This window comes from Cygnus olor, chromosome 3 (genome assembly GCF_009769625.2).
Source record: "Cygnus olor isolate bCygOlo1 chromosome 3, bCygOlo1.pri.v2, whole genome shotgun sequence".
Taxonomy (NCBI): Eukaryota; Metazoa; Chordata; class Aves; order Anseriformes; family Anatidae; genus Cygnus; species Cygnus olor.
In genome coordinates, this window is record NC_049171.1 from 98,636,030 (window position 1) to 98,663,037 (window position 27,008).

Consider the following 27,008-nt stretch of genomic DNA (forward strand, 5'->3'; position numbering starts at 1 on the left):
CAGGTATTCCCGATCTACAGCATGAACAACGATATTTGTAACATCGTGAACTCTGAATGAAACAACAGGAGCAGCTTCTGCCTTTCAGCTAAAGAAGGTTGATAAAATGGTTCAGAAACAACCTTCAAAAATCTGACCTAAAGGATTTTTTGTCTTAATACACATATTTAATCTTCCTATGGGAAGGAAGTTAAGCTTTTAATTAATCTATAACACAGTACATGCATATGTATTATACAGAAGACATTAATGCACATTTTGTATAAAAATGAAAACAAAAGAATCCTTTAATGTGTTGAATATAGTAGAAGCTAACAATTTTCAAAACAGAAAATATTTATATAGGTGGAAAACATTTTGTTTCAAAATCTCTATGTAGCAGTTCTTATGAACAGTTAATGTTGCCGAAATGAGAAACTATATCCAAAACTATTATATACGCATGTATACGCATGATCAGCTCTGCAAGCCATGCAGAATGTACTAGATAACAATTATCCTTTTCCTGGAATCAAGCAGGGAGCTGTTTCATAACAAAGTCTTGTCATTACAATCGGTATTTGGCAAACATTCCCTTGCTTTTTGAAAAAAAAAAGTTTTTTTTCTTTCTGGTTCTAATATTTGTGCCAAGTAACTAGAAGCAAAATTAAAAAAACGGGTAATTCTACCTTCACTTCACAGTCTTTTCATTTTCATAGCGTCCCTTTTTAAATTATCAAAATAAAAGTACTGAAGTATAGCTGCAGTAATGTTTAAACAGTGTGTGGCACACAACCCTATGAGATACAGCAGAACTCAGAATCCCAGAACCGTAACATAAATCCGCAATGTCAAAACAGTTCAAAAGAAGGCTTAAATCTAACTGAAAGGAAGATGCGCAAGAAATCTTAAGATACTAACACTTTACCATTTTCCTGACTCTGAAGTAAGATGTTTTTGCCTTGCTTGGTCTCGCAAGTGAAAATTTTGAATCCAGCAATTCAAATGTGAATTGTAGCCTGGTTACTCGTGCTGCTCTGTTCACCTCACAGGATTTTGGGTGCTCAAAGAATTTCAGTTTATGAAGACAGGAGATAACATGAGTAGCTCTACTTCTCTCAAATAAAGCATGTAACAGTTCTGAGTGCTGGGAAAAGCTTTGGAAGCTACAAGTCCCAGACTAGGCTGATGGAGGATGAGGAGCAATTCACAAATATCCCAGTTTTCAATTTTAGTGAAGCTAATGATTCTGTAAGGCTTTAAACCGATTTTATTTTCATGTTCTAGCTTGATATGACTATACGGTCATGGAGAGATCATTCCACGTGTCCTTTCATCCTGGTCTTTTTAAGAGAGATTATTCAGATGTTTCACAGAGCAGTTTTCGTTACTTATCTGCTTTATTCAAAAGCATTAACATTATAGTCCTGAAATGTAAATAATGGTAGATGATATAAAGCAGGTCTACTCTAAGAAAAGAGAACTTGTGTGAATTTATGGGTCCAATACTGCAGAACTGCAAGTAGTACATGCCCTGGCAGATTGGAGCCATTTCCTTATCACCACTTCTTGCAGCTCCGTGACCTCTTCTCCCTTACCTTTTGTCTCTGAGTTCATAGATTGAAGTTTTCTAAATTATATCACAAAAGACACATTCCAAAAGAGTTATCATCAAGATTAGTAAGGATACGGGTACTTTTTAATTAGTGTTTTCCCATCAAAAAGTGCACATACAAATCTGAAAAGAAGCAATTTAATTGGGTACTAGACACAACAGCTATACACAGCATTGTTACCGCATGCTTTCCACAAATCTGCGACAACTTACTGAAGCACTTCTGCACATTCTTCCTCTTCTGCCCCTATTTACATGTATACATTCATATATAAATAACAGATTTTGAAAAAGACCAGGAATGCTCAAGAGTTTTCTGGTTATACATTTCTTTTCTGCAGTGTTTAGATCTGCTGGAATGTGGAATTGTTCATTATTTATTTTATCTTGCTTTCATCCCAATAAACATGCTACTGGGCTGCATGGTTTTACTCTTCCCTAGTGACTCCTAACTCGGTCCTTCCAGTTGTCAGGCATCAGTCTTCATGATTTTTCCACTTCTTCTGGGTAACAACAGATAAACAGCCTTGCTTGGATCCTCTTTCTTATTTCTACTGCCTACCCGGTTGCTGATAATTACAGAAGCAGATGGAAGCAAAGGAGGGGCAATAACCACCCACTTTCCAGGGCCACACATTTGTTGATATGTAAGCACTTTCAGACATAAAAGATTACTTCAACATGAGCCTTTTAAAGGGACATGGTGGAAAAGTCTTCCAGTAGTACCTGAACAGAAGAACTAATCATACCATGTTCCAAACTGGTAAGTTGAGAAACCATTTGTTAGAAAGCAAACCGAGTCCCCTGGACCATTATATTCTGATATGAACAGACAGCTGGAATTTCACAGGGCGTGTTTGTGCTGTCAGGATATTCTGCCTACCAGAAAAGAGATATGAACATGTTTAAATGAATAACATCTTAAAAATGTACACAAAATAACACAAAACTTTGTTCAATATCTTTCAACCTGAGGAAAATATCTAAAAACCAGAATCATTATGACCAACAGTTACCTACTTAACCTGCTTTCATAACAGACAGAATTGTTTGCCACCATCACGTAGTATACCACTAACCACTACAAATGTTTTGTTTAATTTATGTTACAAGCCTTTTTTACCAGTTTATCAGTTGCCTAGACATTCAAGTTATGGTGTATACCTGACATTTCCACATAATTTAGTTTACACTTCAAAACTGAACACTACAAAATTCCAGATCTAGTCACCTTTAAGAGGACAGGACAAGCGTGGCATTATTTCAATTTGTCTTCTTTATATACTACAATCCACAATGATATACCAGACCCACATTCCTTTAACATTCGGTCACTACCAAATGTTAAGCCTTGGGCTTAAAAACCTGACAAAACCTGTCGTGCTGAAATAATTGGTTACCTGCCCAGAGCTGTAAGCATTAGTGATATAGTTTGCAGAAAGCATTCACCCCCCTCTATCAAATCACACCCCCCAGACCTAAAACTTTAACAATACTTGAATGCATATTTTTAAATTATAAAGGACCAAAATGAAAGCTAGTTTGACTGCATTCTGAATTTAATTAATGTATCATATGAGAACCTGCATTTTAAATAACCATGTTAAAACATGCACGTATTATAAAACTGGATGATTTCCAATTAGCCTAGAAAAATTAGAAAAAATATCAAGAGAAGAAGCTGTTTTGCAGATTATTGGCTCAAAATATAATAAAATCAGAGTGTGGAACAAATCATTTAAAAATATCTCATGTCCAGTGTTGATCTTCTCTTTAGCACTGCAAAGTAACTACTGATGAACAAGACTGCTGCTTCTTGAGCATACAGCCATTCCCCTGCAAGGTTGCATCCAGTTGCACCCATTTTTTTTTTTTTTAACATCTACCAACATATCTTCATCAACGTTGGTCTTACAGCATGATAAACTGGATTCACAATGCAACAGGAGGCTACAGTATTTAGACACACCTTGTAGGCTGTTCAGAGAGAAAAAGTGTTTGGTTCCATGCTGATGCATGCATTTTCCATCAGTGTAGATACTGCCAGTTTAAGGAGGTAAAATGTATATGAAAGTCCAGCTTTCCCAGCATGGCTAGAGACTTGAGCCCCATTTACCATGTTTAGAGCTAAAAACAGGTGACATCAACTATAGGCTGGGTGGCTTTTAGAAGATTGATGAAAATATTTAATTTGCATATTGCAAGCATCTTCTTGCTGACAAGATTCAGTTCTAGGAGGAATTCCAGAAAAGAATCAAACTTTTGATAGGGATATGTAGAGTATGCCAGTGCAGATAGCTAATAACTACAGATGCTTTAAAGGCCAGATTCTATCCTTATTTTGACTGTTTGACTGCTAACATTAAGACGAACATTTATCATATTATAAATAACTTATGTACATTTATGTACTAATGTATGTCATGGTAAGGTAGTGCAAGATTAAAAAAGCATCTTGGTTCAAGATCCTAATCAGAGTAGATTGGGAACAAAAACATATATACTATATGGAATACTATGGAAATCATTATTTTTCCATATCTTAAATAACTTTTCAGTGCTCTTATCTGGAGTAAAAACAGAAACCCAGATTATGCATCAAATTTGTTCCCTTCCTCAAGACCATGGAATACAGATGAAGTTTAACAGACCTGTTCCAGAATGAGAAAAACAGCAAAATTAGCACTGTCATTTTGACACTGAAAAGTACAACTGACTGATTCAATAATAGTTCAACTTCCCTCCATACCTCTGCATACAGAATGATATGCAAGTTTTCAACTTTTCTTAACAGTTAAACACGTATGGAATGGGAAAAAAAAAGTCTGATTGAAGCAGTTCCAACAATAAAGATTTTTTCCTTTTGTAAGAGGAATGACTGGTAGGGGAAAGCTGATTTACACTTTGTATTATCCTTATTTTCATCTGCTTTTACCTTAAGGAAAAAAGCTTTATTCACTTTGACATTTTCCACATTGGATATCTGTCCCAGTCTGTCCCACTATTCTCAGAAGTTTAAAATTAGTTCATACATTTCGTTGAGACAAAATGCATTTAACTGTCTGAGAATAACTTGTAGCTCCAAGTTTTAGAGCAAGGATGCAGATGTCGGACAACAGGGAGAAGGGTAGCTTTTATTGCTCCAGTGAAAAACCATCCAATCTGGCTTAAGTGTAACTCAGAAAAAAATAACCTTGCATAAAAAACTTAGAGGTGTCTTACTGCAATGGGGAATTTGATTTTTACAAACTGCCTCTTGGACTGACAGTGATCGCCCCCAGAACCAGCAGGCTGTTGCAGATTTTCCTTGTGATTGTTGCTCCTCGTAGCTAGGATTACTGTCACTGGATCTCCAAAACTAACAGATAAAGGGGCAAGTTTCTCTGAAGTGTAGGACAGAAATGATTCAAAACGTGGAACAATCCAAAGTTTCTCAGTCCTAGTGCAACTTTGGAGTTTAGCAGATAAGCTGAAAACACATGGAGGCAACTCACTGAGAAAGCTGATCTGACAAAGAAAAAAAAACGGCCAATACATTTATGAATGGCGATGTTGAAAATAGTTTCCAAAGCACCTTTTGAACGAAATATGGGTTTTGTTTAGACAATGTAGATATGCCAGTTCTTTCAGTGCTGTCTTAGCTATCTCTACATTAGTTTATTTCACATAATGTAGGTGTTTATTGTGTCTTGGAAAAGAGTTAAGGGGCTTCCAAACAATCCCCAAGAATTAAAAACAGACTTTTTTTTTTCCAGAAAGAACTAATTCATTTCAACAATATTCATGTAGCAAAACAAAACTAGTTTCCTGACTTGGATACTTCCGAAAAAAATCATGCTGTTAACAAATTAAAGATTAGCTTGTAAAAACACCAGAGAAAAAGTTTTGTTCATCTTCCTTTTCTGATCTTCTGTTTTGTTTGTTTTTAAGAGAATGAAGTATTTATGGAAACAGCTACCCACCCAAAGAGCTACTAAAAACAACAACAAAACTGCAATCTGCTTACCTTATCCTGGCTATGTGTTGTTGCACAGGCTGATGCTGAAAATGGTCAGGCCACTGATGGTGAAGGCAGAAGGATGGGGAGGGCTGAAGACAGCAGGCAGGTTGATATATGGGTGGGTGTTTTTGGCAAATAGATGCTGAGTACTCAGTATGTGGCTGCATGCAGCACGAAGTCATAGGAGATGATGCTGAGCTGCCAACCACCGAATGACATTCTTGCTTGTTATTATGGCTACTTAAAGAGTGATGGTATGGGCAGGGGTGGCAGCATTGCGACAACATCTGCTGAGTTCTTTGGTTGTCTAAAGGCAGAAAGGATGGTTTGATTGTACCGTTGAGTTGCAGGCAGCCGTTTGGACTTGGTTTTGTTCTTGGTGTTTCCTTGGAAGAGAGCTGTTGGACAGCAACGTCTCCATCATTAGCTGCAATGATGCCTGGGCCAGAAGCATTTGACAAGATGCTGCCATTGCTCAGAATCACAGACTCACTGACATCACTCATTGCCATGCTCCAAGTTCCTGATGGACAGGAGATGTTCCTGAAGAAACAAAAATAAAGAAAAGTTTACAGAGCTGCAGTGTTTTCAGTCACTCAGAAATAACTTTAGATTTAAATCAGTAACGCTCTTCTCATCTCTCATAACACAGGGCAATGGTCACATATTGCCAGGAAGGTTTTGAAGGACATTCTTGTTCAACAAAAAGTTACATTAAGTAATTAAAGCAAAACGCAAGTCAAATGACAGTCTCTGGGTCATAGCCAACAAGTAATGGCTGAGAAGCAGGGGAACAAGATCATTTTGTGTAAGACTAAGTAATGGCCACTATTTATGAAAGCAGACTTCCGTATAAACTGCCTAACGATCCACAACTTTGCACGGCAGTTTTGCCTGTGTGCTTTGAAAGCCAGCAGGAGAGAGGACCACACAGTATAAACTGTTTAATCACCACTAATGTGTGGCTTTGGTAGCTTTCCTTCTTATCCTCCCTTTTCTACTGAAAACTGGGCGCATTCATGTCTTTGAAGATGTTCTTTGAAAAATCCTTATTTAAATAAATCAAACATCTGTCAAAATTGCTGGGTGGTAGACTAGGTCTTTAGCAAAAGTTCAAAACAAACTGTTATGAATAATAAAAGATATATAATACGACAACATGTTTTTCCTAAGCTTAAAAAATAAAAATCCTAGCATTCGGTTATGGCAGATTGAGAAGCTGATCCTTACAAGTGACATATTCTATAAGCAATTAAGAAATGCACTGTGCTGAAAATAAAGGATATTAAAAATTTTGTTCTAAAGTTTTTTTGTTTGTTTTTGAGGAAAACATAACTAAGTGAAAACTATTAATTTTGGAGATGTAGGCGAGGAGCTTGTCTCAAACTCAAAACTTACAATAGATAATTTCCCCATGCCAACTCTAGTTGTATTTTAATAAGATTTGGAAATAAGCTAGAGATGATTTTGATAAATAACATGAAGGGTCAAACATCACACTTATCTAGGGTAAGAATTTGTTTCCCAAGTTACATGGCTTTTTTGGAGGGGGAGGAAGGAGGAGTCAGGAGAAAGAAGAATGAAGGACAAACTAATTATACGCTATTTACACTAACAACCCAACATTTGCTTAAAAATTAGAATCAGTCCATTATAACTGCTTTGGCTAGTCACATTAACTTTCTAGTACTGAATTCAAACAACAACATTCCAAGCTGAAATTGCAAGGCTTGCATTACAGCCACTGAACTTTGCGGAAAGACACGACACAAAGGTTAAGACAGATAAGCGAGAAAGTTTCTAACTTATTTTCTTCTCTGTTACCTTTGCCGAGTGCTCAGAGCTAAGCCTTCCCAGCCAGCTGAGCTATTTAATTGCCTGAATGCTAATTCTGAGCAGAAAGCGCTTTGCACAGAGGAATGCTGCCCCCAGCAGCCCCCCTGCGCAGGATCTCCCCGAGACATAACTAAATCCTTCACTTCTGAAACAAAAAATAATCCTGCGCTATTTGTTCTAGATCATGTGCGGAGTCAGATTCCCTGGGAAGCCACTTTCATTTAGATAAGCAGTCAGAGCAGGAGAATATGCTGCTAAACAAGGTGGTTTTTCCAGAGTCCAATTCCACACATTCCTGCCCAATACCCCCTCCCGGGGCCAGGCAAGTCAAGCCCATTGAAGACTTTTCACAGAGCACAGAGAGTAAATTCAAGGGGTTGGCTAAAGTTTGGTTCAGCCTGAAGAGATGCATTAGTCATGTGAAATGTTGCTGTGTTTGAACAGTCAAGTTTTGTCGCAAACTGTAGGCAGCTTCAAAGGCTGCTGGAGTGGACGAGAGCAAGACAGAGGGACAGCGAGGCAGAGAAAGCTCCCATTGAGTCGGCTGGCAGCATTTTAGGAATTTCTGCCTGATTGTTTTCATTCGCTCATGTAACAGATTCAATGCATGGCGGTGTTGTCGCATTTCTTTTTCTACGTTAGTTGGACTAAATATCATTGCTTGAGACTGCTGTAATCTGATGAAAGTTACAGCTCTGCAGACTATTATTGTAATTGAAAATCAGGTATAGAGATCCTGCAGATACCGAGTCCTTCGAGATGAAAGACCGCATCCTTTTTGCTTTAAACCCAGGACATCTGTGCACGCAGCAATTGAGATAACACTGCATAATTTTTAGTGGCTGTTTTGAATTGCTTTATGAAGAAAAACAGGCATTTATGCACGAGGCGTGCCTGCAGCACAGAAATGCAAGCGTTACAACTCACGCCCTTGGGAGCTGGTGCTCTCAGTGCAGAGACATTCGCAGTGTCTGTGCTTCTGCTGAACACCAACACAGGGATTATGACTTTTGTTTCAGACAGCACCACAGCCTGGATTTAACATGATGAAAGATAAAATGCCGTATTTTCAGTGGATGTAATATCTACCTGCATGCTTTTCAGTTTAAACTCAATTTTCAGAAAATAGAACTACAGAAACTAGTGAATTCCAAGAAACGCCAGAGATCACCATCAGCAGTACAACAACACGAGCAATGTAATTCTGCCTTTGTTGCCCTGGTGAACAGATCATCCATGAACTATTTCAAGCTATGAAAAACAAAATTAACAGGTTAAGCTGATTCTTCCTTCATAAGCATTGAGAAACACTTGAGCTCTACCCATTTTCATCGAGTCTGATCAAGACGTGGAAGTTATCTGCTCACCCTGAATCTCTTTCCATGCTCTATTAAAGCCACCAAAACTACTTTGCACGCTTAAGGCAGCCACGTGATTAGGTGTTTTATTCCAACAGAGCTTAGAAGAATTGTTGCTCAAACTAATTCTCAAAAATTGGTTGAACTGCTTGTTTTCATTTTCTTTGGTAACTTTGTGTGCTTCGTTTTTTTTAACGAAATGGAAGATGGTTGATGTCACTTGACAAGTCCAGCGTTATCTCAATTCATCTTGCCCATTTAACTGTATGAAGTTCAACAAGGCCAAGTGCCGGGTCCTGCACCTGGGGCACAACAACCCCAAGCAGAGCTACAGGCTGGGAGATGAGTGGTTAGAAAGCTGCCTGGCAGAGAAGGACCTGGGAGTACTGGTTGATAGTCGGCTGAATATGAGCCAGCAGTGTGCTCAGGTGGCCAACAAGGCCAACAGCATCCTGGCTTGTATAAGAAACAGCGTGGCCAGCAGGTCTAGGGAGGTGATTGTCCCCCTGTACTCAGCTCTGGTGAGGCCACACCTCAAGTACTGTGTTTGGTTTTGGGCCCCTCGCTACAAGAAGGACATGGAGGTGCTTGAGAGAGTCCAGAGAAGGGCAACGAGGCTGGTGTGGGGTCTGGAGAACAAGTCTTACGAGGAGCAGCTGAGGGAGCTGGGGTTGTTTAGCCTGGAGAAGAGGAGGCTCAGGGGAGACCTCATCACTCTCTACAGGTACCTTAAAGGAGGCTGTAGAGAGGTGGGGGTTGGTCTATTCTCCCACGTGCCTGGTGACAGGACGAGGGGGAATGGGCGAAAGTTGCGCCAGGGGAGGTTTAGGTTGGATATTAGGAAGAACTTCTTTACCGAAAGGGTTGTTAGGCATTGGAATGGGCTGCCCAGGGAAGTGGTTGAGTCGCCATCCCTGGAGGTCTTTAAAAGACGTTTAGATGTAGAGCTTAGTGATATGGTTTAGTGGAGGTCTTGTTAGTGTTAGGTCAGAGGTTGGACTAGATGATCTTGGAGGTCTCTTCCAACCTAGACGATTCTGTGATTCTGTGATTTGAAGGTACTATAAATTATGTCCTGTGATAGTCCCTGTGTCACGCTTTATACAAGTCTGCAGCTCCACTGGCACCAAAATTTTACCAGCGGTTGTCATCTCTCTGCTGTGTTTTGTCTCAGCTACCACAACTGCAATGACTGGGAACTTGCTGTGAAACATAATGGCCCAAGGTTAACTCAGAATATCTCCTTTAGAGGATGCACAAACAGGGAAGTTAAATGCACCAAGTAAAAGCATAATAAGATTTTATTAACATGTAGACTTGGGAAAACAAATAACCTCTGCCTCCAGGAAGGAAAAAAAAACGGAGTAAGAGTATTTTAAAAGTCTGAGAATGAGGGTTGTGGATATATTGTGGATATAACACCGGTTTTAATATACACAGCCCTACTTATCAGAAGAATACATTCAATTAGAAAAAAATGTTAACCTTGATGTTTAATGTACTATACTTGGTTATCCACCCTTCTCTTCACCTCTCCAGCTGGACACATGTTATTTTAAACACAAACGTGTATTTAGAAATTATACCAGCTGGACTGCTAGGGAAAGAAAAGCAGAATTACCCACTATTACTGGATGCTTGATAACAGTAACTGCTAAGAAAGCACTTCAGCCATAAGTTTGGAAGAGTGTCATATCTGGAAAGTACCACAGTCTGCAGAGGCAATGTTACGCAGTGACAGTTTTATGGAGTAATCCCTCTATTATTTGTAGAGCTAACAACAAACACAGCTTACCCAGCAGACATCTGCCATCTGCATTGCAATCCCTTCAGGAAATAAAGTAATGCTGTACCACACTGAAACTATGTAGGATTTGGTGTTCCCTAACTAGCGTGTTCATTTGAGACTTGGATTAAGTTCACCTGTTCCTTTGGCTTCAACTGAAAGATTTTTCTTCACTTTAAAGCTTTTTTTTTTTTTAAACACTTAAAAAAAACATTGGTTCAACAAATCCCATCTGGACTCATAACGCCTGCAATTGAGAATGACAGAAGTGCAAGTTCAAGAGGGAATGATGTAGTGGAAATTTAGTATAGCCTAGCATATTAGTATAGATAATTTATAGATTGTTAGAAGATGAAAAAAGTTCACTGTTGTATTCTTGGTATTTTTAACCACTTAAGATACATACCCTAAAATTCCGCATCTTGCACCAAAATAAAACCAAAGTGCTTTATAAGACTATTTTCTTTTCATTTAAGGTAAGACACAACAGAAATCTCTTTTTAAACTTATCAAAAGCCTTGCAGCTCTAACCAGCAGCATGCCACCCAGCCCACCGAACTGGTCCAGGTTTTCTGGCCCTTCCAGACCCGTCAGCTACAAAGCACAACAGTTCTGATGTGAGCTTATGTCTGAAGGGAAGCCTGAGGGGCAGGAGTCTTCTCATGCCAAAAGTTCATCTGAAGCAGTTTAACTCCAAAAGTAGTGCGTTCTCAAAATAAGCAACGTTTAACAATCCCATTGCTACCTATTAAGTCTCCTTCCAGATGAAATATTATAACGGGCTTACAGTCTCTTAAGCGGCTACATGTTTTTTCATGTGGCAAATGGGTTGTGCAGTCTCAGTGTAAACCCTCTCCAGACTCGGTTGCTGTGCCAGTCAGTGCACAGCCCCTCTAAGGAGGGTTTTCTCCTCCTTCACATCACCAGAATTCCTTGCAGCTTTGCTTTTTCTCAACGTTCCCAGAAGTAACAGGTGGTGCCTGGTGTTTGATATTGGTTTTTATGGGAGACGTCTAGTTATCTATCACTGCAGTGTTCTTTAGCAAGACAAACAGCTTTTTAATGTTTTATGGTTGTTGATCTCCAGTTTGGCTCTCAGCTAGACATTTTTCAAATTCTCTAGCTCTTACTCCTATGCATTCATATGTGGTGCTTGGTTTCTCTCAATACCCTGCCTCTTGCTTTTCTATTTCAGCTGTTAACCACTGTGTCTTCCTGAAAAGCTGTCGCTACACAAAACACAGACACTTACTAGAACGCACGCACTCTCTGTCCTTTCCACTTCGTTCTCAGGAATTTAAAGTATATTTTATATATACACACATATGTAAGTATTTTTATCTTCTGGAACAATCTCTAAACCTCATCACGCAGGTTTATGCGATATACTTACTAACAAAACTACTTCACTTTGAGGATCGATACAATGCACTTCCTATTTTTGAGAAATGCAACTACGGTCAGTTTATTTGCTGAGCAGTCTATAAATATAGATTTTCTCAATGTCTCCCTGTTAAGCAGATTTTCGGCCACCTAGGCATTTTTGCCATGCAGTAGTAGTTAGAATACAGTTATGAAGCAGAAGAGATTTGCAGAATGGGAATTTCTCCTCCTCCATTTTCATTTTGACTAGGTTTTGAAACCCACTGATTCAAAAAAAAAAAAAGTTAATTCTTCCATTCCTCCCAACAGCTTGACCTGCTAAGAAGCCGTCCTGTCTCGAACCTGAGACACCAAGATTTCATTTCCTGCATCGCAGGCTGGTTCAGGAATTGCAATTCCCGTGACAGGGAGTTTCCAGATGTCCCCATGCCAGCACCACAGCTCATGCTACAGATGGGCACTGGTGAATCAGTGTTGCCGCGCTGGCACACAGAATGACCCCCCCACACCAGCTGTGGGGGAGGGAGCTGGAAAAGACTGCCGAGGGTGGGAAAGATTTTGCAAGAACTTCAGAAATACACTTTGCTTATAAGCTGAAGTTACTTTTCCTGGCACAAACAGTAAAACAATATTTACAGAAATCATTTGCCAACCTTTGTGTAAAAAAAATAAAAATCAATTGCAGTGCTTTAACTACAAAGTCGTTCTAAAGTCAGAGTTCATCATGAAGATAATTCAGCCGTCGGTAGAAGTAACAACAAGAAGCCCTGAAAATTCTCCTCCACAAGTTTTGTACAACCTTTAAGTTTCATTTAAAAATTCTTAAACATATATGCATAGGGAAAATGAAAAAAGATGTATTAAGAAAATGAAAAAGAGAAAGCTCCACATACATAATCAGAGTTTTGGAAAGGGAAAGAGATACAGCTACAGACAGAAATGCTTGGAACAAAACACATTACTTAAGAAAAGAGCGCACAGCTCTGGAAAGCAGGTATACCTCAGCACAGTTTAAGAGCATGGAAATGTGTTAAAAAACCCAAACATTGGTTACAACTGGTAGGCTCTCATCACACTAAATCTTATTTACTCAATTTACTGACTCGCCGTTACCATGTGAAAGATACTTAAGTTTTTGTAGCTGCAAATATTCTGAACCAAAACAGCTCCAATCCAGTTTACACAGAGAGGGGAGAAATGTGTGTCTTTCTGTATGTAAAAGGTATTAGTTGTATTGAAAACCTTTATTTTTAGTTCATCTTGCTATGGGATTACCACTTAGAATACTATAGCTGTAAGCGGAGACAGAAAGGAATGCTCTTCAGGCATAGCTGGAGCTGTATTCTGTCATCATCCTGACCGCACTATGACGTTATGTAATAGGTTAAGAAAACTCCTGACTATCTATTTAGAAACAGGTCTTTTGTTCTCCTATTTGAAAGCTATGCTGGAAAATCTGTTAGGACTCTGCTGCTAATAACAGTACTTCCCCTCACCTTCTGACGGAAGCACCAAGGAGCTCACAGCCGCCGCGTATTAAACCAGCAAAGTGCTCGGCAAGAGAGCCGAGGCCCACCAAGTAGGTACGCGGGCCGGCGGCACACCTGGCTGATAAACGCAGGGCCACAGAAAACACAGCTAGGTAGCCTTACACACCCAGCCCAGCAGCGGTTTTCTTCGAAAGCTACGAGTGCTAGCACGGTTCTTCACCGCTCCCTTTCCACGCGTGCCTTGGTTTTACTTCAGCGCCCGTTCGCCGAGCTGCACTGAGGGCACCGCCTGGCCAACAGCGTGTGCTCCGACAGCGCCTGGCACGGGAGGGCTGTTTCCATCCCAAGGCGCTCCTGCTCGGCTGCAGCCTTCCACGAGCAAAGGGGGCTACTCGCACGAGAAAGCGGCGCCCGGGCGCGCACAATGGTTAGCTCGACCCGCGCCCTCACGCTTTCCCCCAGAGCGAGCTCCTCCGCCCGCAGCCCGAGACGCGGCGCGGCCGAGCCCGCCCGGCCCCCCCCCACGCCCACGCTTACCGCAGGGGAGGCTGAGGCGGCCGAGCGGCGAGCGGAGCGCGGCCCGAGGCGGGCAGCGAGCTGCCGGCGGCCGCCGCGGCGCTGGGGGGCCGGGCCGGGGCCGGGGCGGAGCCGAAGCCGGGGCCGGGCCGGGCCCCCCGCGGGGCAAGGCCTCCCCTTCTCAGCCAGGCCGAGGCGGGAGCCGCCGGCGCCCCCCTGCCCGCCCCGTGAGGCGGCGTTGGGCCCGGCCGGCCCTGCCGGGAGCCGCGGCCTCCGCGCGTCCGCCCTTCCCGGCCGTGTCCGGAGCCGCGCCCCGAGCAGGCAGGAGGGAGCCGAGGGAAGCGGGACGCCGAGCTGCGCCCGCTGTAACTTAATTGAAGCGCTTTCTGAGCTTACCTCGGCCCTTCACCTCCTCCTCAGATACGGTTTTTGATGACTTCATAAATAAAAACTGCAGAATTATTACAGATGCGAAAGGGTGAAGTGTTCACGAGCAGAGGATGCAGCCTGTTGGCTTGCAGATCACAATGTAAACACCACCACAACTAACCAGAGGTCACCAAGCCTGGGGAGCTCCAACCCCCCAGTTCCAGGCCCACAAGTACGAAGCAGCATGGGGCATTTGGAAAGAGCTCAGTGGGTGTTACGGCGGGGAATACAGTGCTCATTGAATGCACAGAGCTGTATTACCAAGAGCTTTTAAAAACAGTACTACAGGAAATGCCAGGGGCAGGTTTGAACCTGCTCTACCAGGGTATGTTCCTATTAGCTACAAAACCTCACAAGCCTCAGATTTTGCCAGGCAACTCCCATTTTTCCCTCAGCTCTGAGTATCTCTGAAGCAAACCTTAAAACTGGCATCCTCCTGATACAAATCTTATAATCCAGTCCCCCACCCCTCTGAAGCAGGTCCCAATCCACTCAAGGCTGGCTTTGTTGAAGCGCCCTCTTTTCCCTCCACTTAAACACAGAAGCCCTGATTTCAGGGTCAGGTTGAGCTGGTAGAGCAAAGAATACAGTTGTAGTAAAAGCAATTTCACATTCACAAACATCTTTAACCTTTGTAAAGCATGCAAACTCTAAAGCAAAAAAAAAAATCTTACTGAAAGAAACACTGGGGCTCAGTTTCCCTCACAGTGACCTCAGAGCTCCGGTCCAATTCTGACACAAGACGGGTCCCTCCTACTCATTGGATCCAGTCTTAAACAGGTGGTGAAAGACTGCTCTGCTTCCCCACTGGTTTTTTTTTTCCCCTTAAAAAATTTGCCTTCAGTGTTGCTTGCCTTTCTCACCTTCAAAAATAATTTTACTGGCATCAGCTGACCTTTCTCCACCCCCCCACACCCCATCGGGATTGTATACAGAACATTTTTTCTGACATTAACGGATTCTCCAATAGAAAACTTACTTTCCACCAATGTAGAGCCACTCAATGCTAACGATCCAGGACTGTTTGTACAAGGAATTCATATTTATTGAACAAAATACCAATACTGAAAGACACATAGCTTTAAATCAGAGAACAAACTGGAAGTAGGACTGCAGTACGGTATTTACTTTCTGAATATCTGAAATACATAATAAATGCTTAGAAGTATCACACGAGTAATCTACTGGACAAAGCTACTTGTCCAAAGCCACAAACTTCTACAGTTTTTTCAAATCTATATTAAGTTCTTAATTATGCAAATATTGCTGTATCAGTTCACTGCTGATATTGTATCATGCATAATTGCTAACTACCTTTAAGAAGTTACAAAAGGCTCATTAACATTTTCTCACTGCTTCAATATCTGGGAGGAAGAGTACTACAAAAATCCAAAGGATCACGATCTATTAAAGTTCTAAATATTTAGGTACTACACAAAATAGCATTAGTATATCTTGGCTCATCAGCTTACTGCAAGCACTTTGTTCCCCGGGATGATAGTGAAGTGAAAATATAATGTATGTTCATAGGTTACGCTTCATAAAATGTTTCCTGTACAAATTGGATTTGAATACTTTATCATATATTTGAGTTACAGACCTAGTCAATTATTGGCTTTACAGCATCTGAAAGGCAAACTCAACACTGTGAGTGGTTACAAGAAGAAATCTTTTCCCCATATACTACACTGTGCCCCCAGAACCTTGTTTAACTCCCACCGGCACACTCCCAATTTTTGGCATCATCATACACCCTTCATCATCCACTTCTGTGCTACATCCAGCTTTAATATTGCTGCATATCCCTCTGCATCTCCAGTGACATCAAGTGCTTACTTCACCATTTGCCAATGAATGATCAGGAAATAAAACCAAGCTCTGCACCATGTGGAACACAGGCAGAGGAAAAAAAACAGGGGAGGTGGAAAGGATGGAAGAACTTAGAATGATTAAAGACAGATCAGGGATGTCAGATTTGATTTGCGGAGGCCTAGAGAAGATAAATGAGTAACACTATGCCATCCACCATCTGGAAATGCATAGATGCATAGAATCTACAGAATGTCTGCAATACTAATTCGGTCTTGCTTTAAGTCAACATAATGCTCCTCAACCCACCAGGAAGTTCTTACCTATCTAGGTACCTGTCAAGACATTTTACAAGCAACAACTATCAAATACAATGAATTCTCAATTCCTTATCATGCACAAGTAAGGAAATGAACAAAAAGTTTGACTGAATTAATCTTCAAGATGGTATGTCTTATAATTATATAATCTTATAACCTTATCATTCCAATCTCTTATCAATCTAATCATCTTATAATTTGCCATAAGGATCAGTTTAAAAAAATGATTTTAAAGTAACATTTTTCATTGTATGCTTAACTTCAGTATAAAATCAAATACTAGTGAAAATAATAATATAGATCCCAGAATTCTATGTACATCCTTCAAAAATTAAAATACTGTTATGAGGATAACCATATTAGTTTCAACTGAATTATAGTTTGTATAATATATGAAAAGATAAGCCTAAAGTGAATTCTACCTTAGATTTGTATTTACAAAGCACGGCTGAGACTGTGTTGCAGGGTATGAAGTCTGATCACTCTTCTATTCAAACAAGCTACAAAGAGCTGGCAGTCTTGATCACAATTCTTTCCTGAAGACATCAGGCAAGGCCAACAGCCACCATCCCCTTCTGCTGGCTTGGGCTGCCCACAAGCAAGAGCTGCTACTGAGCTACCACTTTTCCAACACTGAAGCCTCAGCTACTCTCTGCACCTTCTCTTGGCAGGATACCTTCACATGCCTCTGAGCTTAACGTGACATTAATCACAGATGCGTATTGTCACAGCACTCTCTTTTAGAGAGATTCAGAAAAGGCTGAAGGGCTTTGACAATATTAAACTTTAACAGGAGAGCCGGTGGCTTTTTCTGGGTGCTCTGGGGACAAATTGATGCTGGATTATACAAGTGCTCAGGGAAAAATCTCAGAGGCTTTTGAAATCCTTGAAGGCCAGATGGGGCACCACAGGTGCTGCAGAAATTCTGCTGAATTGCTAATAAATTGGAGAGAATAATGGAATAGAAGAGCTAATTAGAGGTTAAAATGACAGCACTAGTTCTGTATGTGGCACATGTACTCCACAAGCATTTTATTACAGCTACAATGATTTTTTATTACAATTCTTATCCATTTACAGAATTTCCTGACTAGTGATTTTTCTTGGGCAAAGTATTCGCTATTGCACCTCAGCTGCTACAGTCTGACACTGCAGTCAGCAGTTTACCAAACAGCATTTAAAATAATCAACCCCATCGGGAAATACATTATGGAACCAACCCTATACTTTTCATAGCAAAACCCTATTCTTTTCATAGGAAGGTCTATTTTTGTACAACATTTGAGTTAATACTGAAATGGCAGCAGCTACTTTAATTATTCAGAGGCACATACTGGGACTTCCAGATTACAGGACTACATGGAGGACGTGCCAAGGAGCACAGTACTGAGAAAGTTAATCAGACTGAGCCAGCTTGACCCGTCAGAAATTAATAGATCAGCTCTGGCCCTGTCACACCATACAATTTTGCAGAGAGATCCGAGTGCCTACACCGTGCTCCCAAATGCTCTTAAGTCAAGCAATGTGGCAAAGAAACCGACATGTAGGGTTGCAGTCTCAGACAAGTGTGATTGCTTCTAGACCTAAACTGAGCCTAAAAACGAAATAGCTGTGTTCAGACAGTATTCCTGTGATGGAAACTCAAAACCGGCATTGTGAACAGACAGTGCAGCTAACTCACAATCTGTGCTACCCATCCAATATTTTAAAGAGAAAAAGCAGACAAGTGAAAAAAAAGTACTTAAATCTGTGAGTTTTTCTTTGAGATACAGGATGAAGAATAGAGGGGGATGCAATTCAAAGTACTAAATATAGGAGCTCACTTCCTCTTACACTGGCATCGTTCTATACATTTTATTTTTCCTCAGGGGGTAGAGGAGATAAGCTTTGATATAAATATAGGTTGCAATATAAGCAAAGTGGATTCAGTATCATCATATCCCTATAGCTGAAGCTTTAAGTACTGAGCCTTCCTTTCTGACTGGTAATTCCACAAAGATGAAATACTGTCTGATCAATGGTTGACATGAAGTAAATTGTCTGTCCTTCTCCAGTTTCCACTCATCCTGAGTTCATCACACTCTTTCATAATTGATATGCTTAAGAAAGGCTGAGGAGGAAGCAAGTGTAGACAGTGAAAAGCTTTAAACCCAAAGGGGACAAGGGGAGATGTCAGACGCTATTGCTGGGGTGGGGGGAGTGGTTCTTGAGTGTTTTTAAGCTTTCAAGATAAACAAAACTTCTGACTTGTAATTGGGAGATTTAAACTCTACAGACTACATCTATGAGAGATGCCAACACATTCTTTCAATATTCTGGAAACTGGATGCTTCAGGTCACATCATCTCAAATAACACAAAGTCAAAGGACAGAAGTAAATTTCTGGGGACAAACCATAAAGTGCCTAGGACAATATCATCTCAGTCCCTTGTGTAATTAAAAGGTCAGTCCAATATGATATTGTAAACAAAGTGGGATTCTAAACTATTTTTATTGATTTTTTAAAATGCTCTTAAAGTAGAACGGTGACATTTTCCAGGCTTCCCCCCCACTAAAAAATGACTCACTAGCAGTATTTCAATGAAAAAAGTTATTCATGTCATGTTACAGTTGAATTTTGAGATGTAAAACTGTCTAGTTCCATCTACTTACATACTAGAAATACTAACATGAATTAAATGATTTTTCAGTGAAGATCTAATAGAGGTAAGTTTTACTTTGCATGTTTCCAAATCACAACACTTGCTCTGAATTGAAATATATATCTGAGTCTCCAAAATAACTGAAGTCCCATATCACACAAAATCTTGAAAAGCCAGTAAGTTTGTAAGTCCCTACATTGAACATTTAAGCAATTTACACCACTAAAATAAGAGTTGTGTATTAATCATGAAAAACAGATTTAATACTCTGCAAAATGCTTTAATGTGGAAAGTTCACAAGATAATTGTACTAGCATCTGAAAGTTTCCAGATACTAATATGAAGATATCTTGTTCAAGAAGTACAACCACATCTGGAAGCAGAATTGAAGAGGCATATTTTCAGATTTATCTAAAACTTACAATGTTTCCGAGAAATTTTTAATAGCTTGTCTTCAGTTGTACAGTTTTATCCCATAAAGAGAGCTCTAATAAGTTACACTAAAATGCAGCTGCATAAACATGTTTACAGTTACATTTTCTCATTCACATTCCTTTCTCACAGGTGTACCTTTTCCACTACGAACTGCACTGAAGTGTACCTTACGTAAGCGCACACATGCAGAATGTCACTTGTAAAATAGGCCAGACTGACCATGGAGGGAAAAACTAACAGAATACTTTATCTGAACATAAAGTATACACACGACATAAAAAGTAGTACTAATTCTATCACTCTTACAACACCAGTATTTAAATTACAAGCACCATCCTGGCATTACAGTGAAAGTCACTATTGCAATATAAATTTTCCCAAGTGACAGGAGAAATGCACTTTGCCAATGTTGTTACAGTAATTACTACATTAACTTGTCTATAATCAAACAAATAACGAAGCACTGCATTTTTCCTGTCATTTGAAAGAATCCATACAGCTGTAGGCCATAAAATGTTTCTCCAGTTAAAATAGAAACAGCAGTAGTTACAACAGAAAGGTTGCTTTTTCAGATTTATGTTCTTAGTTCAGGGAACAGCAAGGTATTGAAAATAAAAGGATTTTTTTTAAAAAAAAGGTATCAATTGCTTTTAACATAGGGACCATAGTTTTGCACTTGTCTCACGGAAACTGAAAGCGTAACATTAGTGTTTATTGCAACTGCAAAAGTATTGCTAATTCATAAACACCGAGATATCAGAAAGTTACTCAGCCAATGAAAACAGAAAGGTACTTATTAATTTAAGAGCAAATTCGGTTATTGCAATTCTGAAATATTTCTCCTACCTATTGAAATTTCAACCTAGTATGCTATTCCTTTGCTTAGTAAGAGAAAACATCTACAAACGTATTTTTTCCAAAGGATTTTCAAAAGAAATTGCCTAAACCTTCAAACAACATAAAAAAGCTCCCGCTCCTTTTGTACACAACCTCTATCACACCTTCACCTTTCCTCATTAGAAAAGTGAAATAAGCACTGAAGTTTTTTTCCTTCACAAAAAAAGATCCAAGTGTTTTGAGTAAATGAATATTGCTGGAGCCCATAGAGAAATTTTTATTTGATGTGAGCTTTTCTGACACACTAATGAAGGCCTGACAGACAAGGCAAGAGAAAATGTTATTTGAGCACAAACTCAATGTTTGCTCACTAGACCGCTTGCCTTTCAGAAGGTTACCCAAACACAGCTCATGCAATGTGAAGTCAATCTTTTCTTGCTGTCTTTTGGCAAACAGATGTGAGCCTGGGAATTTCTCATACATTCAGATAAATCGAGAACCAGAACTTTCACAGCATCAGCCTTCATAACTTTAGAAGATGTCAGATTTCTCTGGGACTCTCTAATTTCACACTGTTTAGACTAAACTCCAATTACTGCCTATCGTACACAAGTCACATCAGTTCCAAAGCTGCTCACTAAAGTTTGAGACATTTCTAATCTGCTTTTCTAAGTTGGAAACCTTGAGACAAGTCTAAACTATGAAACATCCATGTAACTTTTTTCTACGTGCTTTTTCTAATGCTATCTATTCCTCTTAATATTACAACGAAGAATGTTGGAATGTATCTTAAAAACCTGATTTGGTGTTTTCTGTAGCATACACAGATTCCCTGGAGCCACACAGTCCTGAGCTACATTCTTGTCAGTACAGAACTGCAATTGTACACCCTCCAGATCAACTCTCTACTCAAAAAACACACTTTGGAAAAGCACAAGGTGTACAAAAATTGCATTCCAATTGTATTACAAACCAAGAAATCTTATTTCTCCATATGATGCCATTTGACAAACTCCATTTTTATATTGAAGATGTCCGGTTTTGACCAAGGTATCTACGATGATGTGCTTGTAGACTTTTCAAACCCAATGATACCTCTTGAGATTTACATTCAAGTGAGTATGGTTAGATAGCTATTTAGAGATTGAATTCAAGATCAGGCTTCAATTTGATTGCTTCTACTACAGCATCTATGATGTATGTCACCAATTCAGTTACAATATATCGCTTTTTCCTGTTACTACAGACTACCAATTTAAAACGCGTTATACATGCTCTGTTTCTAGGAGATCTGTCAAAACAGTATTTGGCTCTACTGCTTAGACAAAGTTGTCGTATCAGATTAACTCTCTTCACATAAAAATTAAGGAATCAGAAGAGGATTAGTTGCTGAAATGTATTTACGAATATTGTTTCTTTCCATAGCTAGGGTTTGAGGAACATGAAATACTCCAGGACTCTGAAGCAATAGGGCTGAGCCTGGTCTTCTGCACAGGAAACGGGGGGTATGGGAACTAAGAGACGACTAATAACTTTTGGTCATTACAGAGTAAAACTGTGGACAGCTTTTTATACTCTGGCAAGCCAGAATGGCTGGGTATATGCCAGCTGGGTATACGCCACAGCTGTACAAAGTCACCACCAGTAACCCACCTCCAAATCCAGACAGACAGGCATACAGCAGCTGCTGAGGACTGCTGGCAGCCTTGTGGTGCAGCAACAGCTGCAAAGCAGTTCAGCAGCTAGGAGAGGTTTGGTCCCTCTGCAACTCTCTCCCTTTCAGCTCACTTAATTGGACTGCGTACCAGTTCCAGGGCATGGGCACTGCTCATTTTAATAAAGCTAACAAATCTGTTTATTACTCAGCCATTGAACCTACATAGCAGTGTTTAAGTATTAAAACTTGAATTTTTTTTTTTTTTTTTTACAATTTTAAATCTTATTTAACAGAACAGTCTTGTTTAGTCTACAGTATTTAACAGTCACCAGTCAGATCCTATTTTAATCTGAGCAACGTACACATCAGGTACTCACCTTCCCTGCAAGAATTCAGGGCCCAATCAGGTACTGAAAGCTGACGAGCAGCAAGAGGAAGATCAGCCCCTTTGTCAGAAGATACCATTGCATACTATGCCCTTTCCAAAACAACTTCTGTATAAATCTACCAGGGATTTCTATAAACTGAGAAAAGCGAACCAAAGTTTGGACTAGTTGATCCAAGTGCAGAGTAAATTCTTATTCAAAAAGCAAGAAAATATCTGTCCCAAGGAGTCTGCTTTAGAGACTAAGATAGAAAACAACCTCGAGGAAAGCATCTCAATCACTTTTGGATGATTTGGTCTTCATACTTGTTTCTTCATACTTGTTTCATACATACTTACAGTTTCTTCATACTTGTATGGCGTATCCACTACACTTTCTCTCACCTTGAATAAAAGGCATTATTTGGATCTGGTAATAGAAGAGACTGCAATACCCACCTGTGTTCTTCCCGGTTTTCCGATACAGCTGTGATACATAGGGCAGGACCAGCAGCAATACGTATGGGAAGTGGAAACTCCTCAGTTACTAGCATATAAGCAAGGAGCACGAGCAAACCACGCTTTTCATGAGGGTAGGGAACAGGGAAGGAGGGAGAGAAAGGAACCAGAATGAATGCTCGTGCTAAGTTAGAGAAATTTTAAAGCTAGGAGATAATTTGAAAGGCAAGAGCCTGCATATCATGCTAACATGCTAAGACACTCACCCACCCTTCCCTCCTCACAGATTAGTTTTAATCCCAGTAAGTTTCCCAAATTCAACTCGCCACACACCTGCACAAGCAGGTTTGCTGGTGTAAGATGTTCGCTGGTGTAAAGACAGTGACCATAACAGGCAAGAATGAGCAGCAAGAGGAGTTATTTTTTCAGTGGCACCTGCTTCTCTCAGTGGCTTTGATGACTGAGGTCCACTTAGAAGTATATGTGCACACGACTTGTACATTATGCATACAGTAAGAGCAATAGCTTTAGGGTTGATATTTTTCACTTAAACTTTACATGCATTTTTGAGCAAGTTTTTAGTAAACAAACGCAACTATAGTGTGACTGCAACTAGAAAGGATAAGGATAAACATAAGCAGGAATCACAAAATTTTCTATAAAATTACTGCTGAATTAGCTTTGAATTCTCAGAGTAACAAACCAAACCCAAAGGGCTGTGTTTCAAATGCTAACAAACTGAAGTTCCAGTCCCCTACGCGCAGGGATTTCTTTCATTAGGACAAGATGGAGAAGAACTAAATTGTTCACAGTCGAAGTCAATACTAAAAATAGTTGGGTACAATTTGTAAGGCCACTGAAAGGATTTCCCACTTTATTGCTTCCTTGTTGAGTGATTGCACTTTCCCTTTCAAAGCTCAACATTGCAACAGCTCAATAACAATTCTCTTACATGCCTTTCTTCACAAGTGTGGCATTACCATCCCCTGACACAGCTACCATAAACACCAACCAGAAGCATCAGTACGCTTCAGATCACCAGTCAGAGCGTGATTAACATGGTCAGGATTCTTGTTCACAGAACACATCTAAAAGATACCAGCCATGATGAGCCAGTTTGCAAGACAAACATGAAAACAAATGGTATGGGTAAAAATCACAGCACTACAAGGACCTCCATCTGAAGTCATACAAGAGAAGTGTGCTGTGTATTACTGAATTCTGTACAGTACCTAAAAAGCCCCCCACACTTCAAAAATAAAAGAAAAGCTACATCCTGTTAAAGTTACTATGTTCAACCCCCTTATATTTAAAGATGGAAAGAAATACTCCCCTCAGGGAAAGGGGCCCAGCTCATAATTTCTGGATTAAAGCCATTGCTATTAGCTGCAGGACAAAATTATTAGTGACAGGTTCACTGAATTACCTCTTTAGAGGTCACTAGAGCTTCCTAAAAACCTAAAACTGCCATTGTAAATTTAGCCAACAACAAATAAGTTTTTTAAACTATCAAAATTAGAAGTAAATATAAAGACCCTGTTTTAACACCTAAATTTAGTCATGCACTGAAGTAAAATACTTCTCATTTCTCTTCACTTCAAAGTTACAAACTGAAAAATACATGAGTGTTGGCATGCATCACTAGTAACTTGACATTTTACATCTACAGATGTGGACATAGAATGCATATTCATTTTCAATATGCTCATTTCTCTCAAAACCATAAAACAGATCAAGAATAATTTCTGACAAGAACAGCTGTAGCTTGATCGGTACATTGAGAGTAAGATTAAACAGAAGTTACTTTTTCATAACTAAGAATTTTGCATGACGAAATCAAATATATCAAGAACTTGGAGGGGAAAAAAACAAACATCTACAACATCTTACTTCCATTCTGCATTTATTAGTGCCTTTCTAAATCTTTGCACAATTATTTACAAAGCACCTTGGACGAATTGTTCAGTCCATCATTTTACAGGCTTTACTTAGTTCTGTTTATGCTTCCAAGACTGCTAATAAACTCTGTACTGTTTCATGTAAAATGCATACACAGTCCTCAAAGTACAGCCTGTCTTTCCTCCCTCACAGGTAAGTGACCTCATAATTGGATTACAAAGTCCTGTTTCTCTTGCTTGTGCTCTCCCTCACCCTGGTCCTACAAATTTTGCACTCCTAATTGTACAAAGGACACCCCTGATCCCAATCCAGTGAACAGCTGAATAGTCAAGTCTCTGCTACTTCATGAGAAACCTGAGCTAGAAGTCCTTCAGATTGAATTAGGCATAAAATCCACATCTTCCTTGTTTTGGAGGTGTCTACAGTTGTTTATAAAGTCATATCAAAGTGTTAAAAGGCATTCAGAGACAGTTCTGTTGCAACAGGACTTGGACACTGGAGCAGTGGTAGGAAAACCACCAAGCACAGCCTCTGCTCTACAACACGTCAGGATACCTGGCTGATGATGCTTCAAGGGTATTGAGTCTTATATTTGCTTACCACAAGCTCTCCACTCCTCCCCAAATCCCCCACGTGATGAGCACCTTTGCCCCTGTTAGCCCTCCTAAATTGTGATGTACCTTGTTGGATGCAACCAAGAATCTTTAGAGATGACGACGTTTTATCCTAGACAAAAGCATTTTGGAGTCCCCATTTTTTAAAATAACCACTTAATTCCACTGGTTCATAAGACTGGCTGGTAAAATGGTGTTGTACCTGAATTACTGGGGAAGAAATGCAATACTCCCAAAATGGTCATGGTAAATCCCACCTTATAATGAATGTCCCCTTTGCTGTCTCAACTGTGCCATGTTCATTACTATTGAACAGGAACCTACTGAAGTTCTGATAGTTCCACATGCCTTATGTAAATCTAAAGTGTGCTCTTATTTATCAGTAAAAAGGTAATGTGCAAAGACATGCAAATCCCACTGACCTTGGTCACAAGATCTCTGGAAGTACGACCAAAATTCAACTGTTGTCATATAGATCCTGTCTGTGAAGTAAACTGCAATCAAGACTGAACTAGCACAGGGTGCAGAACTCAAAGTCTAAATTCAGTTTACAGTCCCTTTTGTAATTTCCCTTTTTCTGCTTAATATTTTAAGGAGTATTGTTTAAACAATTAATACATCTCATGCAATAACTAAAGATACCCAGTAAGAGAAGACTGGAAAAGTGCTTTATTAATGAACTGCGAGACTCGCTATCACCTTTTGTGCATGGCACATTTGTTTCTGAACAAAGCAGGCAAACAACCTCTTCTCTGCTGTGCCAGTTTCCATATTGCTGTAGCAAAGAAAACCACATTGTTAGTTTACCTCCTAGCACCACGTTTAACTCTTCAGATCTTTGGATTGAGCAAACGACCTTACTGAAATAAGAATGAGTTGTTCCACTATGAAGAATTTAGAGTAAATTCAGTAATATTCGGGCAAAATGGGACAGGCACTTAAATACCAAAGTGTGTTACTCCCACAAAAAAAACAAACTTACAGATAAAAAATAATCATGTAAGTAGGTATCTGAAATACTGAGAAACTCATAAGAAAGCTCAGGCATTGAAGTCCTTGAGGTGGTCTAAATTACTCTGTTACAAATATTTCACTATAGTTGCATTCTGTGGGTCTAGCTTCCCTTGCAGCAACTGTCACCTAAATCTCTGCTAGCCTTCAAGACATTAGGTGATCTGAAATTCAACAAACTCTGTCAGGGGCTGCATTGAATTACCTACCATCTGGAAACTGTAAAAATCAAAATTATATTAAGGGTAATGAAAAAATATTAGAGCACAATGGTAAAGTTTGACAGCCTTCCAACAGAATTAACTAGAAACCTACCTCTTCTGATGCCCCACACTGCTCACAGTGATATGAGTGAGAGCTATGAGCCCTGAGGCATCAGAAGGCTAACTGAGTAGGGTCTCCTAGATGCAGACAGTTGTCAATCAAGAACCTTGAAGATGAACTATTCTTTTCTATAAAGAAACCCAGCATTTTTTTCATTTTAACTTCTAAATCAGAACACCTTAAAAAATGAAGTTTCAAAACATTTAAATTCTTTGCAAAAGCAGTTACCTTTCTTCAGCCAACTC

General features: G+C 39.8%; 1 protein-coding gene across 12 annotated transcripts in view; it reads right to left on the minus strand.

Moving 5' to 3' along the window:
- Nucleotides 1–27,008, minus strand: part of DISP1 (dispatched RND transporter family member 1) — an 88,918-nt gene that overhangs the window by 28,717 nt on the left and 33,193 nt on the right. For 9 of the 12 annotated variants that reach the window (XM_040551805.1, XM_040551804.1, XM_040551807.1 and 6 more), the window contains one exon: nt 5,601–6,137. In XM_040551805.1, coding sequence (XP_040407739.1) covers nt 5,601–6,106 — 506 coding nt within the window. In that variant the 5' untranslated portion in view covers nt 6,107–6,137. Of the gene's footprint in view, nt 1–5,600; nt 6,138–8,519; nt 8,540–13,453; nt 13,881–13,984; nt 14,068–27,008 lie in introns of those variants that run through there. The other 3 variants (XM_040551815.1, XM_040551813.1, XM_040551814.1) reach the window with 3 other exon arrangements.